Source organism: Rhineura floridana, chromosome 4 (genome assembly GCF_030035675.1).
Source record: "Rhineura floridana isolate rRhiFlo1 chromosome 4, rRhiFlo1.hap2, whole genome shotgun sequence".
NCBI classification, from domain to species: domain Eukaryota; kingdom Metazoa; phylum Chordata; class Lepidosauria; order Squamata; family Rhineuridae; genus Rhineura; species Rhineura floridana.
In genome coordinates, this window is record NC_084483.1 from 25,690,999 (window position 1) to 25,712,049 (window position 21,051).

At 40.2% G+C, this 21,051-nt stretch overlaps 1 protein-coding gene across 1 annotated transcript in view; it reads right to left on the minus strand.

Annotated features, from left to right (window-relative positions):
• Positions 1-14,455: 14,455 nt before the first annotated feature.
• LDAH (lipid droplet associated hydrolase) overlaps positions 14,456-21,051 on the minus strand; it is a 157,455-nt gene continuing 150,859 nt past the window's right edge. The window contains exon 7 of the mRNA XM_061622689.1: positions 14,456-16,339. Coding sequence (XP_061478673.1) covers positions 16,148-16,339 — 192 coding nt within the window. The 3' untranslated portion in view covers positions 14,456-16,147. The remainder of the gene's footprint in view (positions 16,340-21,051) is intronic.

Consider the following 21,051-nt stretch of genomic DNA (forward strand, 5'->3'; position numbering starts at 1 on the left):
ATTCCAGTGCGGTAGATAATTGTTGCTGTACCTCGTAGACCATCATTTTACATCTGGCTGGTTTGGTCCACCATCCCAGCCACTAGTTTGCGCCTGGCTTTGGCTGGTGGATCTCAGGTTTCTAATAAAACCCCCCAAAGTAGATCCTGTGAGCCTAAAGTCTGCCTATCCCTGAATTGAGTCATTAGATATGGGTGGTAATGGACTTCTTTGCACTACTCACTTGTACATGACTAGTTGCACCAGTTAGAGCTGGATCTGGGTCAATGTGTGAATTCTCACATATTCCTTTTCACTCCAGGTCTGCATGAATATTTTTTGTTCTTGCCAAACCCTTGCAGAGCTAATAAATCTGAATTGAGAATAAAGATGTGCACATAGCCATACATTACTTATATTTTATAAACTTTTACTAGTACACTATTCTCCCTGTTGGAATACAAAACACATGGAGGTACAATGAAACCTAAGGCTTAGTGTGACTCCCTAAAAATGAGATTTTTCACTAAAGGCCTTCTGGCAGTTGTATACCAAAAATTTGTCCATACATTACCAGAATTTGGGATAAAATTGTTGGCTATAATGGCTGGTAGACCAGTTAGAGTTTTAGTAAATTAGCAGAGTTTAGCTTAGTGTTGCTTGCCATATGGGTATGATTTTACCTGAGAGAAAACAAGCTTTTACTATGCTTTGTATCACTGAAGTTTAGACTTGGTTTCAAAACAAGAAAATACTACTTTATTAATAGAAATACATACTGGATAGGAAAGATGCTGCTTCTATCTTGATAACTAAGTTGGTGGATGCAATGACCATGCTTGGACATTACCCCTCATGGTAGAGGAGAGGAGACAAAGAGAACATGGCTCTTTCTCCTCCGATGGTCAGCAGAGAAGAGTAAACAGGATGGTGAGTCAGAGGTGAGAACAGTGGTGAGCTCCCTGGGATACATCAGTTTACACATGGAAGGAAGACAGACAGAAAAGATGAGTACATGTCAGTGGCAATCTAGCCACCTAGGAGGACGGACTCTCTCCATGCAAAGAGAACCAAATGGAGTTGGGGCTCATCTACACGGTGGTTTACTGTGTGTTTGGTGCTACTCACATCTTTAAATTTGCATAGTTCACATGACATTACCGGCAAACAAAAGCTGTCACATCATTTCCCCCCTGTAAATCTGTACTAACCTAATTCACTGATAATATGAAAAGGGAAGAAAAAAAGTCTTCAATCCATTTCTCTAGTGCTACCAGATGCTTTGCTCTGATGCTTTTAGGTGGGTGTGTCAATCATTCCCCTCTCTTTGTGCACTATCTCCTCCCCCCTTTCGTTTCCTATAGGCTAACAACTTCCAGCTGCTCTCCTCCGTTCTGCTGGCCTTTTTTTCTGTTGCCACAAATTGTGCCTTTATTTTCTTTTCCTCCTAACTTCCCTCCTTCCACTGTTTGAGCATAACACTGCTCAAACAAAGATTTGTATTTCAGCTGTATCCTACAAGGGAAAACTCAGATATTTGCACTTTCATGATTTTCTTTAAAGGAACCTACTGCAGCTGGTAGAACAGACTGAGCATGCTCAGTCACCTAACACCCAGAGGGAGTGGAAATGTATAATTAGAGGGCAGGGCCACAAGGAAAAAGCAAGACTAATCCTCTCCAGAGGAATGCTTACTGTGTGAATGGGAAAAACCGATTGGAACTTAACATTGAGCAGGAAGTGTGGAAAGTGTAAATCTATTATGAAGGTAAATGCAGTGTATTTCCTATGAAGAAATGCTCCCTTGTAGATGAGCCCTTGCTCTTGTCACACTTCTGACAAAAACAACCATTGGTTAAGGAAACTCAACTCTTCCTTTCTGTTAAGAATGTTTTGATGGTGGTTATTTGCTCTAATTTAACAAATCCCTCTTTGATCACTCTGAATAGAACTGGAAATTACAATTTGTACATTTTATGAATATATTTACTATTTGCACACTTGCAAAGGAGTATGGGGTTAGATATGATACACACTCCTGCCTTCTATACCTTCCTCCTGCTTTATCACCAGGACAGCATAAAAATGATTAACTAACTCCCCAATTATGGTACTAGTAGTCATGTAAACATATGGAAAGGACCTGATATTGATCCGAAAAGCTGTCTTAGTATCATTAAGTTCTACTGATTTTATGCTGAAATCCTACATACTAGGCGTAGCCAACATGCTGCCCTCCAGATGCTGGGCTGCAACTCCCGTTGGACCTACCCAGCATGGACAACAGACAGGGATAATGGGAGCTGTATTCTAGCAACATCTGGAGGGTACCACATTGGCTATCTCTGATACACACCTTTACCAGGAGTATATCCCATTGAATTCAACAGGACTGACTTCTGAGTAGACACATATAGGATTGTTAGGAGGTTCTATGTGTGATCATAGAAGTGAATGGTAAAATTTCTCTTGACAAAGTTGGATTGCATCCCCCAGAATTTAAATCCCTGCTTGAACAAATCTTTATTTTCTTGCTATAAAATTGGATCTAGACCTTTTGGCGTGGGTATGCGTGTGTTCCATGTGGCATGCTCATTCTGCAAGACAGAGGCCTGCCAGGCTCACACCTCTGAGACACAGCCTGGCCATAGCCCCTCCTGGACACATAGCAGATAAAGGGTATTCTAGGATGTGCACACAGATAATGCAGTACACACAAAGAAAAACAGCATTGCAGGTGTCCACAAATTGGTACTTTTTCACATCAGAATTCTTTTCTACACGAGGCGAGAGGAGGCAGCCAGCAAGCCTGTGTGCACCCCAAATTTGGGGAAGGGGAGAGGCCTTTATCTATGCCTTGAAGCCAGCATTGGAATTCACATCTTGTCAGCTTGTTTGATGCCAGCCAGTTGGTTCCAACAGCAATACTATAGTAGGTGAAGGGACAACTTTTTTCAATCATGTTCCACCAGCAAAGTCATACAACCTTTTGACATATGGACCCCTTGGTGTGGATGCCTTTAGAATCACTGTCCATATTCTTATATAATTATAGAGGTTTGTTTATCAGTACTTTTGAAATATCAAGTACAGTGTGGCCATTCTTTGCAGGCATAAACACAGCATGGTCTGTACTAGAAACTGATCCTAATGCAGCAAAGCTGAGGGTGGATCCAAGTGATCTGACTGAGAGGGGAAAACTGCCCAAAGAGCTAGAACTTGTTGCCTTGTGTGTGTGTAAAATAACATGTTTTGCAAATGGTACGACAGCCCGTGAGAAAGTACTAAGAGGGAGTAACATATTGGTAGGCTGGTGATGGAGGAGAATGGGACAAAGCTGGTTTGGATGAAACATTACTGGTAAGCTAAAACCTGTGATAAGGAAAGGAAGAATGACAATAAGGATTATTTAACTTTTAAAAAACGTTCCCAGTAGGAAAATAATTTTAGGATAAGTCTCTGTTTTGAAGAACCACTTTGGAGTATGAGCAATGTTTCATTTTGTCATGACACTTAGAGCTCTATCATACTGAAGGGTGCTGGAGTCCTAAAAGCTAGAGGGCACCAGGTTGGAGAAGTATGGGTGTTGCATATAGCATGTTCATTGCTAGTATGAAGTTGTTGTGGTTGAAAGCCTGCTTCTGATGAAGGGCAGAATCCCCACTGAGTTCCAAAGGGTCCAAGAATTCGTCGAGTGTGTGTCCATATACACACAACCCACAAAGCTCAGTTCTCACATAAATGGCCTAGAGAAAGTTAGGTGTATGTAAAGGCTGCTCCACACAGTATGAATTTCCTACATAGGTGTCGTGTCAATATAGATTGATTTATCCTCACCAATGATGAACAGGTTTTACACAATGTCTCATGTTAAAGAGTTATCAGTCTCACAGAAATCATTGGAACTCAACTGTGCTTAACTTTTTTCCCTTGACCATGCCCATTGAAATGAATGGGAATCATCTAGAGCTCAGAAGAAGCCTGTGATTGCAATCTGGAGAATTATGCAGCCCACTCCACACAGGCACACACAATGGAGATTTGCCTTTTTAAAAGCAGCAACCTTTCATGCCACATAATAAGCAAGCTGCTTTTGAAATTTGGCAGGTTAACAAAAACCTACCCAGAAAAACAGTTTGAGATGTGGCTTGGGGATCAGGGGGAATTGCCGTTCAAAGTAAGCCATGCTAGGTTCACTTATGGCACATGCATATGCTCCTTGGACATGCCTAAAGAAGCCATAAAGAAATGACAGGATTGCAGCCTGTATATTTTCTGAAGACACCTGTGATGTACTTAATCTTGCCGCCTCAGTGAGTGTTACAGGCAATATTTTGAAGGACCTTTTAAAAAAATGTTAAACATACTCCATCCTCATAGAGTATGTATAAACGTGTGCAGAGATACTGACATGGGTGCCCCCACCCTGCTTCCCTCACACACACACAGTGGTTGGAATCCATCATAATTTTATTGACTTTGGTGGAGATACGCCTGATTTACTGTGAGATTGGAATCAGGTCCCATGAATGTAACTTATCTCAAAATATGACTAGAGGGTGAAAATATCTAAAATTAAAAATAGTGTTGCACATCTTGACATTTTTTACATTGTTGGGTTCCAAATAGTTTTAACTGTAACTGTGGTCAGACCTCAGGAATGCCTCCTCAGTTAAGAACTCCTGTTTCAGGGCTTTGGCAACTCTCCTGTGTTTTTATCAGCATTTTCTCCTGTATCTTTTTATACATTCATGGTTTCTTTTTTGCAATGAGTGCAGCTACTGTTCACTGGAAAAGCTGCACAAAGGGCTAAGCAGGTTTGGAAGCCAAGCCATCGGCAAGTGGGTTCTAAAACTCAGTATTAGGACCCAAGTCATTAGCATCCACATCTGACAACTGTGGCCAAAGTTTAGACTGTTACTCTTTGTGTTTTTCTTTCCTCCTTATCAAGAAACTAGATTCCATTTTTGCAGGAAACAGGCTGCATTCTCGTTGCTCCGTAATTTTAATGACCCCGAGAGAAATATTGTCGGAACATATTTATCCAACTGGCTAAGGCAAATGCATTTACTACCGCCATTGTTTTGCAGTTTTACCAAGAAAACAAGCTCTGTGCCCACCAACCCACATTTTAATTTATACATTTCCTTCTCTCATGTGTAGAAAACCACAAAGAATTTTCTTTTTCTCCATCTGTCCTATATTTCATTCCCAAGAACTATCATTCACTGTATTTCCACATGTGTCTGTGCATAAAAATAAATGCCTATTTTTTTTCTGGATTTTTTAAAAAAACTATTTGGGTCTAAATGTGTGAAATGTTCTATGGAAGACAGCTCTGTTAAGTAATGATGTAAATGCATTGTGTGTATCTATTCTAAAATTTAAATAGATTGTACATATTGGATTGTAAATGAACTGTAAACAATATATATTTTCTGGAACATATATAGTGGTATATATTTGTTAAATAAGTAATCTTGTATACTCTTAACCTTTTAAATATTTTGTACAGATAAGTTTATTAAATATTTTATTGATATGTTTTTATTGAATGTTTTCTTTGGAATTTGTTTCTGATGCCAGAAGCAACAGCTGATTTTAGTTTCTGACTAGAAATGCAATTTCTTTTTATTGATTGCTACGTTTTCCCAATAGGAGCCTCTTAATAATTATCCATTTTAGACCATTTTTCATGTCCAAGCTGCTTTACAATTGTTTACCTTGCCAACAACCCTGTGAGGTCAGACACTGTTTTTATCATTTTACAAGTAGGGGACAGAGCCTAAAAAAGTATTACCCAGTTTAACTATTTGCAGGGTTGCATGTCTAGGAGTCTAGTACTAAGCTACACCAGTTGTAAAGATCCTGCCCCTTATGTGTTCTTGAGGGAAGGATGAAGACTTGCCACAAAGTAAGTTCCACTCTAACTACCTCACATGAGCTCATTGCTACAATTATGGGTGTGGCCCAGGCAATTCACAGCGGTTGACATTCATCTCCTTCCTGGTCTCATTCATTCTAGTTCTCAGGGCCAAGTGTGACATTATGTAACTTCTACATCTGTGCCTGTAAGTAACATTTTATACATTTTATATGATCCCTTTACCCCCTGCTATGGTCCGGATTCAGATCCCACACACAGAGGGCCTAGTTCCAGGGCTCCTTACCTCTTTCCTCCTCAAATCACACTCCTCCTCTCTCTTGGCCTCAGCCCTTTTAAGTTAAACAAATCTTGACCAATATAGAAACCTCCATTGTCAAAATAAAGTACAAGCTTTTGAATATCACTGGTTGCCTTTTTAACCTTTTTTGTGGACAATGTAATTTGGAGGCATAGCTTAATCAGTAATCCTATACTTCCTTACCTGGGAGTAAGTCCCATTGAAGTCAGTGGGGCTTACTTCTGTTTAGGCATGTCATTTATTGGGATTATTTACTTCTCTTAGAAAACCAAATTGGGGGGCAACATGAAGATGACCTCCTTCTCTGTAGCAGAGTCTCAATTGTCCCAAAATCATTTTGAGAAAGGGCCATAGCTCAGCGGCAGAGCACCTGCTTTGCGTGCAAAAAGCCCCAGGTTTAGTCATTGGCATCTCCAGGTAGGGCTGGGAATGCCCTAGTCTGAAACCCTGGACAGCTGCTGCAAGTCAGTGTTGACAATATTGAGCTAGGTCTAACTGGTTATAAAGCAGCTTCTGTGCTCCCGTGTCCCTATTTCTTTTAAAAAATATGGTTATTACTTTTAAAATGCAGATAATCTCCCTGGTTTCTCTAATTTGGGAAAGTGGGAGGGCTGAACAGAGAGGATGGAAAAGATGGAAATTAAAAATATAAAATGATGAGGAAGAAGGCAAGGCAGGGGGAACACGCTAGAAAATTAAAATGTCTACATAGAGCTGAGTGTTTGATGGACTTTGCAGTATAGGCAGAAGTGATTTTGGGAAGCATCAGCCACCAGCTCCAAAGTCCCCTCCCCCTTCCCCTCTGCTAACCATTCTGGCCCCACCCCTTAGACTCACATCAGTTGCCAGTTAACAGCAGCACCACCTCCTTCTTCTCCCCACCATATTCTGTGACTTTCAGCGCCTGCACACTGCCAATTGGGGCCCAGACTGAGAGTCAGTCGGAGACTGGACTCATTGCCTGGGCAGCCAGGGGGCAGAAAGCAAGGCCTGTGAGGGTGAAGAGCTCCTGTAAGCTCCTGGGCCCTCAGCCAGTGCCCACCTGGCTGCCCGCTAGTGCTAGGACTACATACAAACCCTGATGGTTTATATATGGGAAGTTACTTTCCTATGCAAATTGTTGGTGTGCCCTCCCATTCTCTATCTGAACCATAGTAGAGGGTTAACCCCCTAATTCCCTATGCTGGGTCCCTAATCCAGATCAGGACTTCGCTACTAGCAATTTGTAGTAACACCCCCTCCCCCCCCAGTTGGCACAGATGGCCTTCATCTGTCTTAACAGCTTTGCGTGGTGCCACTATACTACATCAGGTCTGAACAGTGCTGTGCTATGATTTTATGCATTTCAGCACTGGTTCGCTTTTGTTTTATGGGCACAGGTGTTATTATCTCTGTGTTGCTTGCTGGCACAGAGGCTCTTAGGGTTGGCCAATATGAAAAATACCAACATACATGCAAGTCTGCACTGGCCAGTTTTCCAGTCATATTCTCCATGCTGACACTGAATCTTGCCATCTTCCTATGTCCACCCCCAAGTTAGCACTGAACATCTGGGTCTTCAGAACAGCAAATCTGAAAAGATGTACCAGCCTTTTTGATATTCCTTTGTATTTCCACAGGATGTTTGGAATCCGCAAAAAGGCGATTCCTCCACCTGCATACTCTTACTTGCACTTCCTTTTAAGGAATTAAGTACATAGATCCAGAGGTGGTGGTGGTGCACCCAAAACATATGGATCCACTGTGATTATATGATGGTCAAGGAACACAGCAAGATTATAGAGTAACTTCAACACAAGTGAATGGTAATTTATGATTGTACTCCAGGCAGGCATAACATAATACAACTAATCTATGGAATGGCTAGTATATGATAAAGTTGTTCCTAGATTGTGCCAATCAAGACTGCAAGTATGGGTATGGTTGTAGCCTGTATTATTTAGGAAACTAGGCATCAGGAAGAAATTTGAGAGTGAAGTGAAAGGTGATATAGTGCCAGCAGTTTTTTTTTAATTTTAAAAATGGTTCCTAGCTTGGCAACTTCTTCTAATTTTGCTAAATTTGTACAGTTAAGCATCCTTGAACTCAAATAAAAGTGAAGCTCAGAGAACCTGTTATAAGAATGTCTTTACCAGTTGTTGAGCAAGTCAATTCAAGGCACAGTAAAAGGTAGTGGTGGGACCTGTGCAATGGGATAGTGGAAAATTCTGAAGCGCAGATGCTCTTCATGATAACCTCCATGCCTCCCTTCTAAGACTATACAACAAAAATGCATTTTGACCAACGCAGACAGTATGGCTTCAATAGGAAGCTAGCTTTCCCCCCCCTCACACCCTCCTTCTTTTGTTGAACAGCCAGCCTGATCTTGCTCACTATTTTGTGATGTTTTGGTTGGGGATAATAAAGGGACTTTGGAATTTTTCAAAATAAAACTTGCAGTTTAACCCTTAGCTATGCATGCTAATGTAACCTACCTCTTCGTCCCTTCAGTGGATTTTGAGAAAAGAGTATTTATGCAGAGGACTGGCATACAGCACCCCAGGAGATTACATCATTATCCCTTCTGTGAAATAAGTGGTGGCACTTTATCCCTGCTCCACTATACCATTGGCCTCCAGGTGTTGCTGGACTAGAACTCCCATCATCTCTGATCATTGGCCATGTTGGCTAGGACTGATGGTAGCTGGAGTCCAATAACAACTGGAAGGCCAAAGGTAAGGCTTGTAAGGAAACTGAATCAATGTTGGAGAGAGGCAGACAATAGTTTTAAAAAGCATTGAAAGTGCTTAGATTCTCAGTGTGTACTCATGTATATCTGTTATCCTGCGTCTCCTATATTAAAATATGGTTTTTGAAACAATATCAAAGCCCAGAAACGCTGTTTACTAGGAGCAAAAACGAGATGATGGTTCAGTAGTCATACCAAGAGTGGTGGACCCTCTTTCAAACCATCTTAATATCTTTGGAAAAACAACTGTTGTTTAAAATATCTAATGGGGATTTCCATTTTCCCATCCAAATAAGACTAGGCCTGCCTCTGTTTATTTTCTGAGACTGGACATGTTCAGGATTGCTCAGACCAGGACTATTTCAATTCTGAGTAACTTTGCAGATGACCTTTTATAATGGACCAAAAAGAGTGAAAGAAAAATAATAATTAAAGCACAAAAACTGAATTCTAGGATTTGCCCACCCCAAGTCTATAAGCAACATTTAAATGTTTATTAATATTAATAATTATTAAATTTTCACAGTGATATGAAATAACATTTTAGTCTCTTGCAAACACTTTGGTACAATACACAAAATGGTGAAATCCATTCCTCTTATCAGGAGCACCAGCAGACAAACTCAGATATTTATCATGCCTCGCTCTATAGCGCCAGTGCTGAACGCCAACAGTTTTTTGAAATTATGCCTCCCTTATAGCAAAGGCAATGGCATTTTTTCCTCAGTGTTTCACTTACAGACACATGCTGTCCTGCTCCATAAACTCTGCATTAGCACTGCTTAGAGAGCTGCCACTTCTGGCAACTACCTGGTATTCTTACTATATAGCTTTCTCTTTCCGTCTTATGCACTGGCTTAATCATTCTTGGTCACTAGGAAACTCTCCATGGATTCTTATTTTGTCTAAGCTCCAAGAAAGAGGCTCAGGGGCTCATGGTAATTGCTAGGCTTAGCTTGACCCTATGACACTGAGAGTAAAATGACAGTCTCCAGGGCATAGCAGGTCTGTACCATTCCAAAAAAAGTTTTAAGCAACTCTACTAACAAAAATTCTACTCTTGTCTCTTACTCAAGCAAATGTTTCTTGGTGGACAACTTTGAGGTGGGGAGGGGGGAAGAATCAAATGTGTAATGTATATACAAAATGAAATAGGTAAATGGGAACAACTGCAACTGATAAGTTACCTGTTGAATGTCCTTCCTGCAGAGGGAATCTTTGTTTTGTTGATAAATATTGTATCTCAGTCACATCTCTTGGGCATATATACTATATATTAACAGCATGCCCTGTAACCATTTTAAAAGTTGCAGAGGACACAGATTGTGAAATATACAGCATCTACACTTACACCTTTCCCACAGTTTTGAGAATATTGTGGGGGGGTTTCGCTCTCAAAATCAAGTTTCTCATCCCCTGTAATTGCAAAGATAATCAGAAGTTGTGTGAATGAACATAAGAAGAGACCAAAGTTCCATCAAGTCTAGCATCCTGCTTCCCACAAGTTAAGCCAGCCAGACGCCTCTGGAAAGTTCACAATCAGAAGATGAAGGCAGCAGCCCCCTCCCACAGCTGAATTCCATCAACTGGTATTCAGTGACAAACTGCCTCTGAACATGGAAGTTTAGAAATTCCTTCATGAATTAGTGGAGTAGTCCCTTTTTAAAGCCATCTCTATTAGCTACCATCACTATATCATGTGGCCTCTTGGCCAACTGAGGAGATCTTGTATTGGTTTCTCTGAAAGACTCAGAACTTTTGGGGGAGTGAGTGGATAAGAGGGGGCTAAAGACCCTCTCTTGGGCTGTGAACACACTAGTCACGAGAGCAAAGCTTTTCCATTAGCCACACCTGGAGGGGGAATGGGTTGATCTGCCAATCAGTTGCAAAATCTCTTTGAAGCTGAATTTTAAAAAAGCACTCAAGCTGTTCCCACCAGGTTTTACAATAAAAAAGGGCAGGGCTTGACTAGTGTCATATACCCCCATTTTCAGAAAAGAGGTGGAGACACACTGGAACCGGCAGAACAATGAGTGTGTCAGACTGTCTCTCTACCCTTAGTCCCTGTCCCCCTTCTCTAAACACTGACTGCCACTAAGCTCTAAATACCACATTCCTTCTTTTTAAACCATTATGAAAACAATTTCCATATTAAGGTAGATTTTAAAACTAAATTAAATAGGACACAGGGTGTATCACCAATGAATGAGAACTCCAAGAGCATATAAATATTTTACATCAAACATTTAGCATTTTTTGTGCAAGTTTTGCAAAATTGTATTTAATCTATGAACAATCCAATATGCGTAACTTGAAACATCTGAATAGCTCAATTCCTAGCAAGAATAACATTCAGCTGTGCTTCAAGTCAAGACAACAGAAGTTCTCCTATGATTAAATTAGTGTTGGAAAACTTAGATGCATAGGGGCTTAAAGTAAAACTCCTGTGATTATTCCAAGTTAAGCTTACTGAGATGATGGAGAACAAGGACTGTAGCAAAATGCACGCCTTGAGTAAGGCTTCTTGGCCATTGTTGCAAATGGATAAGATTTCATTGCATTAAAGTGTCAGAATGACATTCTACGTAGGCAGGATGTTTTCACCTAATTGCTGAACGTTTTAAAGACTGGATTTCCCTCTTCTATTACAGTACTGTAGGTAGGCAACTCTGTTCCTATAAACACACAAATATTTCTCTGCCGACCACATCTAACGCACAGAAATATTGTAGGAATGTTTTTTTAAAAGGCTGAGGAACATGAGTGCCTAATGAGGTCACACTGAATAGAATAGGACACACAATGTGCTATGCAGCTATGTAAATATCAATTCCTACACAGAAGAAAAACATGCTTAAATTCCAAAAACCCTCCTTAAAATTAAAATAACATATTAGTCAATACATTTTTCTAGCACCCAGATTTCACTAAAACCAACCAATCACATTCTTATTTGCACAAGCAACAAATATTTACTTACATGAATCAAGACACTTAAGACAGCAAACAAACTACTTGGCCCAACACTGTGCCCCCTTGAAGCACTGATGCAAAGGTATCATCTTAAATATTCTAGCACTGATACAAAGGGACAAGCTACCCCTCTTTCTCCTTGCTGATGCTTATGAACATAGGAATATGACTTATACAGACTAGAGTCAGGCCATGTAGCTCAGTATTGTCAACACTTGTCCAGGGGTGAAGTTTCCTGGGGTGATAGGGGGATGCAAACCCCTCCTTCTTTGGGAGCACTGTCCCAGCCAGGTCCCTGTGTATGAGCCAATGAGCATGAAAGGGGAGTGTATTAGTCACTGAGAAGAGCCCTTGTCCTTTCATGCTGACTGGAGCCAATCAGAGTGAAAGGGAGTGAGTCAGCCACTCAGAAGACACTTCTCAGTAGCTAACATACAGCCTCCCCTTTCATGCTCATTGGCTCCTAGAGACATCTATTGTAGAGCAAGGGAGATGAGGGAAAGTGGAAAAGGGGGTGTGGCTTTGAGGAGGTGTGGTGTGACTATCATGAAGGGATCCCACATTTCTGAAATTGCCACTAAGCTACTGCACTTGACTAGCAATGGGTTTCCAGAGTTTTGAGACGGGCTGGTCTCAGCCCTTCTTGGAGATGTTGGGGACTGAACCTTTTGTATGCAAAATCTGTGCTCTCCCACTGAGCTGACACTGCTCTCCCCAACTGGTACAGCATTGGCCAGCAATGCTGCTGTCTGTCAAGTGCTTTTGTGCTATGTGGCTTTTCCAGAGCTGGGACCCGGACGCAGGAGGAGACAGATGTTATGTTCCTGTTCACAGCATTCTAAAAGCCCTCTTCCCCCACCACATGGCTGTATTGGTTGTGGCAGTGGTAAGCATAAAACAGTCCTTGATTCCACAGTACAGGATACTGCTTTAAGCTGCTGCATAGACAGACCTTTGCTTGACATAGCATCTAAAGTGGCACGCTGCCCAGTAGCTCTGTTAAATCTGCTTGCATGGAAACCAGTGGGACCAACGGCGAAGTAAAAGTGTTTTAGGGATTAGGATGTCAATTCCTGTTCTAAAAGCAGCCCCAGCATGGTGCAGTCTCCAGATATACTTCTCTGCTTGAGGCACAAGACTGTCCATACTGTGGAAAACATTATGCAGGTCATCAGGAGTTTTTAGGGATGAAGGGCTTTGCTTCAATGCAAGGAGCTGGATTAGATAGAATGTGTATTAGGTATAAACCGAATCCTTGTGATGCTGTTGTTACATGTTCATTATGCTAATCACTGCTGGTTGCTTTGTTCTGGTTAGGTTTAAGGATTCCATCACTTGAAGTGACCATAGAACATTCCTTATATATATGTATGAGAGCCAATTTGGTGTAGCGGTTAAGGTGTTGGACTACAACCTGGGAGACCACATAGCCATGAAGCTCACTGGGTGACTTTGGGCCACTCACTGCCTCTCAGCCTCAGAGGAAGGCAATGGTAAACCCCCTCTGAAAACGCTTACCATGAAAACCCTATTCATAGGGTCGCCCATAAGTCAGAATCGACTTTAAGGCAATCCATTTCATTTTTCCATATATATATGGAACTGTCTTATATATATATATATATATATATATATATATATATATATATATATATATATATATATATATATATATATACAGATAGATATAGATATGAAAGATTCAATAATATAATATTGACAGTGTAAGCTGAAACAGCTTGAGTTGATTGCTGCTAGAGTTCTGAATGTGCCAGTTCCAAACACTTAAAATAGCCTTCTTTGATGCCATTCTATGTTTCATTTCAGAAGTGACATTGCACATATGAGAAAATTCATGAGAATGGCTTCAACACAGGCTGGTTCTATGGTCCACTTGAGCAACAGATAGGATAGGACACAATTATTGCAATACTATTATAATGTCCTTGTGGATTGAACTGTACTAGTAGGTAGGTTGTTACTACTATGTCAGAACATTCCAGCAGCGGCTACACCATTGTGTCTCCTCATACCACTGTGAAGTGGCACAATAATAGCTGAAAATGGGGCATGGGATGGATGAGTCATGAATGGAATCATTTTATGCACTGATGTAAGCGAATCTAAGGGCCAATTCACACTCATGTGGCAACAAACCCACATTTTCCACCAAATGTACATTTGATAAGAAGCCATGACCCATCCTGACTCCATGTCCTGGAGAAAAGTGTCAGTCACTATTACCTCTTTATATTTCTAAATATACAATGGAAAAAATAAACATGTAATGTGTGAAAAGTGCACCATAGCAGCGCACACGTTTGATATGAGGAGTAAACATTTGGAATTTTATGGAGTATTGACAAAAAGGGACACAGATGCCTTGATTGCTTCACACAGAATCCTGGGCTTGTAATATCACTACCTGCCATTTTGAGTGCCACTGTTGGCAACTAATTAAAAATATTTGGTCTTCACTTAATAATCTTAAAAACTACTCTCTTTCTCAGAATCCCTATTCCTTGTGTCCAGAATTATTTTCATTCTCATTTTTAATAGCATCTTGGTTATCATAAATACTTGTACAAGATTTTAAGGTTATTTTTGTGTATTGTATTAGGGAAATACATTTTTAGGGCCTACATCTATATAATAGTAGCAAACATAATGCATTCCAGAGATAACCACTGACTAGTGGTTATTTTTCCCCAGATGAATGAGTAATGATATACAAAGTCAGGTATCAATTGGTCAATGTCATTAGCATTTTGAAACTGGAAAGAGTGATCTGGAAGGTATAGTGAATCACAGCCTGGTCTGAGGAGGCAACCATTCAGCATCCATATCTTTTAGGCCTGCTTGCACTTAGACAGATATTAGAAAGGCCTGTTGATGAAACTGACAGCGGAACTAATAAACATCTATTCATTTAATGCCCAGTTATCACAGCAGATGAGGAGGTAAACTTGTTTCTGAGTAAAACCACTTTACACTTCCGATGAAGGCTCACATGATTGAATGCTCAACAATAAAAAAAAATACAACTTCCACCCTGCATTTGGAAAATTAGCATGTACGAAAAAACTAGGCTAAAGATCCCCAATGTCTATTTGCTGGCCATGTTTTTTGTATGGAGGAGCATTCAATCAATCATGTGACCCTTTGCACAGTCTCAAGTAGTATGATCCAGAAAGAGGCTTACCTTTTCACAAGCAGTGAGAAATAGGCCTTTAGGAACTGAGGGCTTAAAGATACTCTCTCATCCAACTCATTTTCTTTCTTCTGCCTCGTGAAAAGTGAATATTTGTAAAGGTAGTTTGATACAAAAGAGATGGGAAAGGAAATAGCAGACTTTTAAAATGGTTTATATGAACTCTGAACTGTTTCAAATACTTTGAATATGTATGTATTAAAGTTTCCCCCGTGTCTGTTTTTTATATTTAAAAAACCTTTTCAATAAAGCATTTGTAGAAAAATTAACCTTACTGGAATTCTTTGAGAATAACATTTTAAAACATGAGCTATAAAGGAATTTAGAGCTTAGTGCTGCAAGCAGATGGTCATCATCAGCACATTAGTTTTAAGCATTTCAGTGTTTTGCTACTTCATACTGAAGTATTTTAACACTCTGTACTTATGCCTGCTTCACACATGCATATACATCCACTGACATCCCCTCACACTCAATGGGTTGTATTCAGCTAAATCCTACTCAGAGTAGATCCAGTGAAATTAATGAACCTAAGTTAGTCACGTCTATTAACTTCAATGAGTCTACTCTGAACAGGACTAGCACTGAATACCACCCAATGATTTGCTGCTGAATGCATAAATTCCCAGTATTGCATTTGAGGGGACACAGCTTTATCTGCAATGGCTTTCTCACTCAAGTCTATTGAGGTTGAAAATACCCCTAATTGCATATGCATGTGTGGATTCAAATTTAGTCACTCCTTCCACCAGTGGGAAATTGCCCATAATTGGTAGCACTGATTAGTCACATGCTACTTTAGTGTTTAGAAGCCACAGCCAGCATCTTATATGTAAATATGTAAATAATAAATATGTTTGTAAGGTCCAGTTTTACATTTGACAAAATCCATTCAAGGCACTTAGAACCACATCTTGGGCATTCAGTAGGGACTGCAACGTGGGCCACAAAATCAAGCCACATCCTTCAGAGGAAACAAGCCAAAATGCACAGACAAAATTAGGGACACACCTTTTCAAGTACAATTACACATCCCCAATACAGTTGAACATTTCCCACCCTGTTTTTTATTTACAGTCTGGCCAGATCATCCTGTACCCAGTCTGTAATCATTTCAGCAACCTCCTTGCTGGCGTCCAGGACAAATGCATGGCGAATCCCTTTCTCACACAAACGGATGTCTCCATCTGGGAACTCCATCTTCATCTCTTCATAGTACTGCATAGGACACCACATGTCTGTAACTCCGTAATAAAAAGTCAACTAAAAAAGTGGAGGTAGTAAACAAAACAAAACAAAACAAAACAAAACACAAAAAAACCAAGTAAGAATCTTAGAAGAAGAAAAGACAGAGATAAATCCAACTGTCAGATGGAAAACAAAAACTTGGCAGTGGGATACCACTGTGACTCATTGGACTGCCTTAGCCTCAGTTTCTATTTAATGAACAGACATAACAATGACCTATACAACAGCACTAGGGCAGATTATAAAGCATTATATATATTAGAAATACTATACAAATTATTACTTATAAATGATGCTGCTCAAGATTCCTTAAATGAAGAAGACCAACTCTATAGAGCACTTTTCAACAAAGGTCCCAACCAAAAGCTAATCACAAGTTGCACATGGCCAATAGCCAGGAATGGCAAGTGGGAATGCACAGCTGCATTGTAAGTCAGTTAAGAATCTAGACCTGAAATTTTTGTAACTAGTTACCTTAAAAATAATTCACTTAAAAGAAATATGCTGCTCAAATAACCAGGAGCCTATTTTCAGTTGATCAAACATTCATTTAGACTGATTGTCAAAACTCTGTAGCCCTAGAAAGGTTATGGTGAAGGAGATCCATGTCACACCCCGAGCTTCTCTGAAACATGCAGAAATGCCCTTAAAGTTTATATAGCAAAATACATAATAGAAAATTAATATAAACAACATCTCAGCAGAAGCCCATGCAGTCAGCAAAGTTCATGATTCTGTACTGAGATGAGAAAAAAAACCATTCAATTTTAATCTTAGTGAACTTGACTGAGCCCCTCCATCATTACTGAAAAATCAAATAAATGCATAATAGAATAAAAGCTAAAGCTGCAATCCTAATGATGTCTACTCAGATATAAGTTCACTTGACCTCAGCAGAGCTTGTTCTCAGGTAAGGGGGGTTAGGATTGCAGCCTAAATCTTCAAAGTATGCCATTAGTTCTACAAACCCAGCCATGTGGATACCTAATTTGTGAATTAGGATTCATAAGAATAGCCAGACATACTTTCAATCTGTACAACATTTCATGATTCAGGGCCACCAATATAAATTAGCTAGCGAAAGAATACTTTTCATTTTAGACCTCTTATATCCCAGTTATTCCCATCTACTTTATGCCTTAACCCAATTCCGAACCCTCCCCCCCTTTTTAGTCTTGGACACATTATCAAATGCAATTTCCATAAACTATGGAATGGGGATTGAGATATACACAGTGATGGCAGGTGCTGTGAAAACACTGGAGGAATCTGAGATTGCTATCAACAGGATGTTTACATTTAAAGTGTTTCTAAGAAAATAATGAAGATTTCCTGCAGTTCATTCTTTAGGCATTAGTGTTACAACAACTCTAACAAAGTGTAAATTACAGACAAAATATTTCCTTCTGCCACAGATCCAAGGTGGAAAAAGAAAGCAACCATTTAAATGTATGGCAAGCATAGCCCTAAGTCTTATGTCCTCAGTTCAGATATGGCAACTAGATGAAACAGCATCTGTGACTGGGTGGTCAGTTTTTAAAATAGGAAACCTAGCTGGGGGTTTCAGATAGGAACTGTGGCATGGAAATAGGGTTTTTACAAGCACTTTCCTCCTGCAGCTGCACTTTGCATTTTAAAGACATGTGGGTGATCCAGTCATGAACCTCTTCCTGATTCATCAAGTTGTAACCAACATTTCCAACCTTGGATCTACCTTTTAACCACAGCAAAACCCATTTATCTCTGCCCTTCTTTCATCTGATTTCTGGTTGCTGGGAATAGCAGGTGAGGAGAGTACTGTTGCACTCAGGTTCTGTTTCCAGGCTCCCCATGGGCATCTGGTTGGTCACTGTGGGAACTGAATATTAGACTAGAAGGACCTTTGCCCTGGTCTGGTAGGGGTAATTCTTATGATGTTCCTCCAATCTTTCTTCTTGCTCTTCCTTTCTCTTATGTAAAAGAACCCAAGCAAACACACTAAATACTTTACCAGCAATGAAAATGGGCTTCTTAATTTGGGGAAACCCAGTTGTGGCTCACAACCAACGACATAAAGGATGATGCCTTATATATAGCACTCATAGGCTGTTTTCACACTGCACTTTATTCTGTTATTCTGATGATTTCTTATCTGGTAATTTGAGCATTACATTTGATCTTTCACACAATGTACAAGCTAGTTCTGGAATTCTAGTGGAATATAGTGGAAGTTTAGTGATCATTTTTGGGATAAATGATATCAGAAATAATCCGTTTGCAAGCTTGGGAACGCGGAAAATCACTGGAGTTTTTCGCTAGCTGTGGCCACTCACGCAACAGGCATCCCAGCATGCAGTAAGTTCTCATCCTTAAGGTGCACTTTTTTTTGCCTGACAAAAATTGTACTGATATTCCGGCATAGGTGTGGGTAGCAGCAACATTTCCCACACACTCCCCTGTGTCTATACAACTAAAACAAAAAAGTCAGATGCTAAAGGGAGAGGGGTTGTATGGTGCCGGACGGGATAGTAGACCTCCTACACAGTGGGGGACTACAGTGCATATGTGTTCATTGCAGCTGTGTGAAAGACATTTGCACGAAATGCCAATATATTGGCTGGAAAAACTACTGTTCCTTAACGCTACAGGTACTGCGGTGTGACAGAAATTTTAGGGAAAGAAGTGCTACCATTTTAATCTGTTAAATTAACGCAATAAGCCCCATGTGTGAAAGCAGCCATAGCTAACAGGAGCCACTCCATATTATTATATATTAATCCTGTCAAAGGCCTGATGAAATCTGCTTCATGAAGCTTTAGCAAGGAATAACTTTCCCTTTTTTCAATAAAGATATCTAACATATATCTTTAGCTATTTTATCATTGTGGGATTCTCTCTTCTTTCTCCTTATAGAATAATGAAATAATAATAATAATAATAATAATAATGAAAATGAAAGAAATCTGCTGCTTTTGGAGATTCTACTTACTGTATTTTGGGCTCAATGTAAGCCGTACTTTGGCATTACGAGTTGGATGTGAGTTGAAATGCTGGTGTTAGTGCAAGAACACTTGACATAACAATCCTCTTCTAAAATACCTCTGCCATATGGAGATCAGCTGGTGATATCTTTTTTCTGTCTTCCTTAAACTGCCAAGTCCAATTTGTTCATTAAACACACAAAACAACTAATGCATGATATCCAATGGTGTCTGATCCTCTGGTAGAATGAACACACTTTTGGAATGGACTCTCCCTCCTCTTGCAGATCCCCACATGTCCCGCAAATCTGTTCTAAAGTGTCGGGGGACTCTTTGGAGCAGATCTGTGAGAACACAAGGGGCTACAGGGGGTGGGGAGGAGATGAAAGGGAAGTCATGTTGTGCTAGCATAAGTCTGCCTGTACAAGATTGGATATTAGACAATCAAGTCCCGTAAATGTAATTTAATTTCCAGGTTCAACGCCACATTGACTTTTTCTTCCATGCTCTGAAGGGAGAGAGGGGGAAGATTACTCATGGATCAGGTGAGAGATGGGGTGGGGCCTTTGGATGTTTGAAGTCTAAGTCTTACATCCAAACTATTGGATACATCTGCATTGTCTGGAACACTGTGATGCTTTGTAAATAATAAATAAATAAATAAATAAATTTAATTTATGCGTCGCCTATCTGACCCATGGCCACTCTAGGCGACTTACATGTGAAAAATTAAAACACAATACAATAATACAAAATAGAACAGTGCGACAGCAAAAGCAATAATAATACAGGGCACGAGGCATTTAATCATAGCATTTAGCCCTCCCCGGAAATCCCGAAGGCCTGTTGAAAGAGCCAGGTCTTTAAGGCTTTTCGGAAGACATTTAGGGAAGAGGCGTGCCGTCGATCTTGTGGGAGGGAGTTCCAGAAGGTGGGGGCCGCCACTGAGAAAGCCCTCTCTCTAGTTCCCGCCAATCTAGCTGTTTTTGTTGGCGGGATTGAGAGAAGGCCCTGTGTGGCTGATCGAGTCGGGCGGCATAATTGGTGGCGTTGAAGGCGCTCCGTGAGATAAACTGGGCCGAAACCGTATAGGTTGTATACTACTATTCTATTTTTGTGTTGGTATTATTCTTTCTTCTGTTTAGTTCAAGCTACTAAATCAGGTGACGTTATTCATATCGATATATAAAGCAGTCAGTCTGCAAGCACCTTGAAAACAACAGAGTGATTACCAGAAGCCAATATGGATGTATCAAGAACGAATCCTGCTAGACTAATCTTACCTTATTTTTTGATCGAGTCACTGCCCTGACAGACTGTGGGAATGCTGTGGACATAATATATCTCGACTTCAGCAAAGCTTTTGACAAAGTGCCCAATGATATTCTGATTAGCAAGCTAGCTAAATGTGGGCTGGATAGAACAACTATCAGGTGGATCCACAGTTGGCTACGGAATCGTACTCAAAGAGTGCTTATTAATGGCTCCTGCTCAAACTGGGGGAAGTAAAAAGCAGGGTACCACAGGGCTCGGTCCTGAGCCCGGTGCTCTTCAATATTTTTATTAATGACTTGGATGAGGAGATGAGAGAATGCTTATCAAATTTGCAGATGATACAAAATTGGGAGGCATAGCTAATACCGTGGAAGACAGAAACAAATTCCAGAGTGATCTTGATGGGCTGAAGCATTGGGCTGAAAACAACAGAATGAAATTCAACAGTGATAAGTGCAAAGTTCTACACCTAGGACAAATAAACTAAGTGCA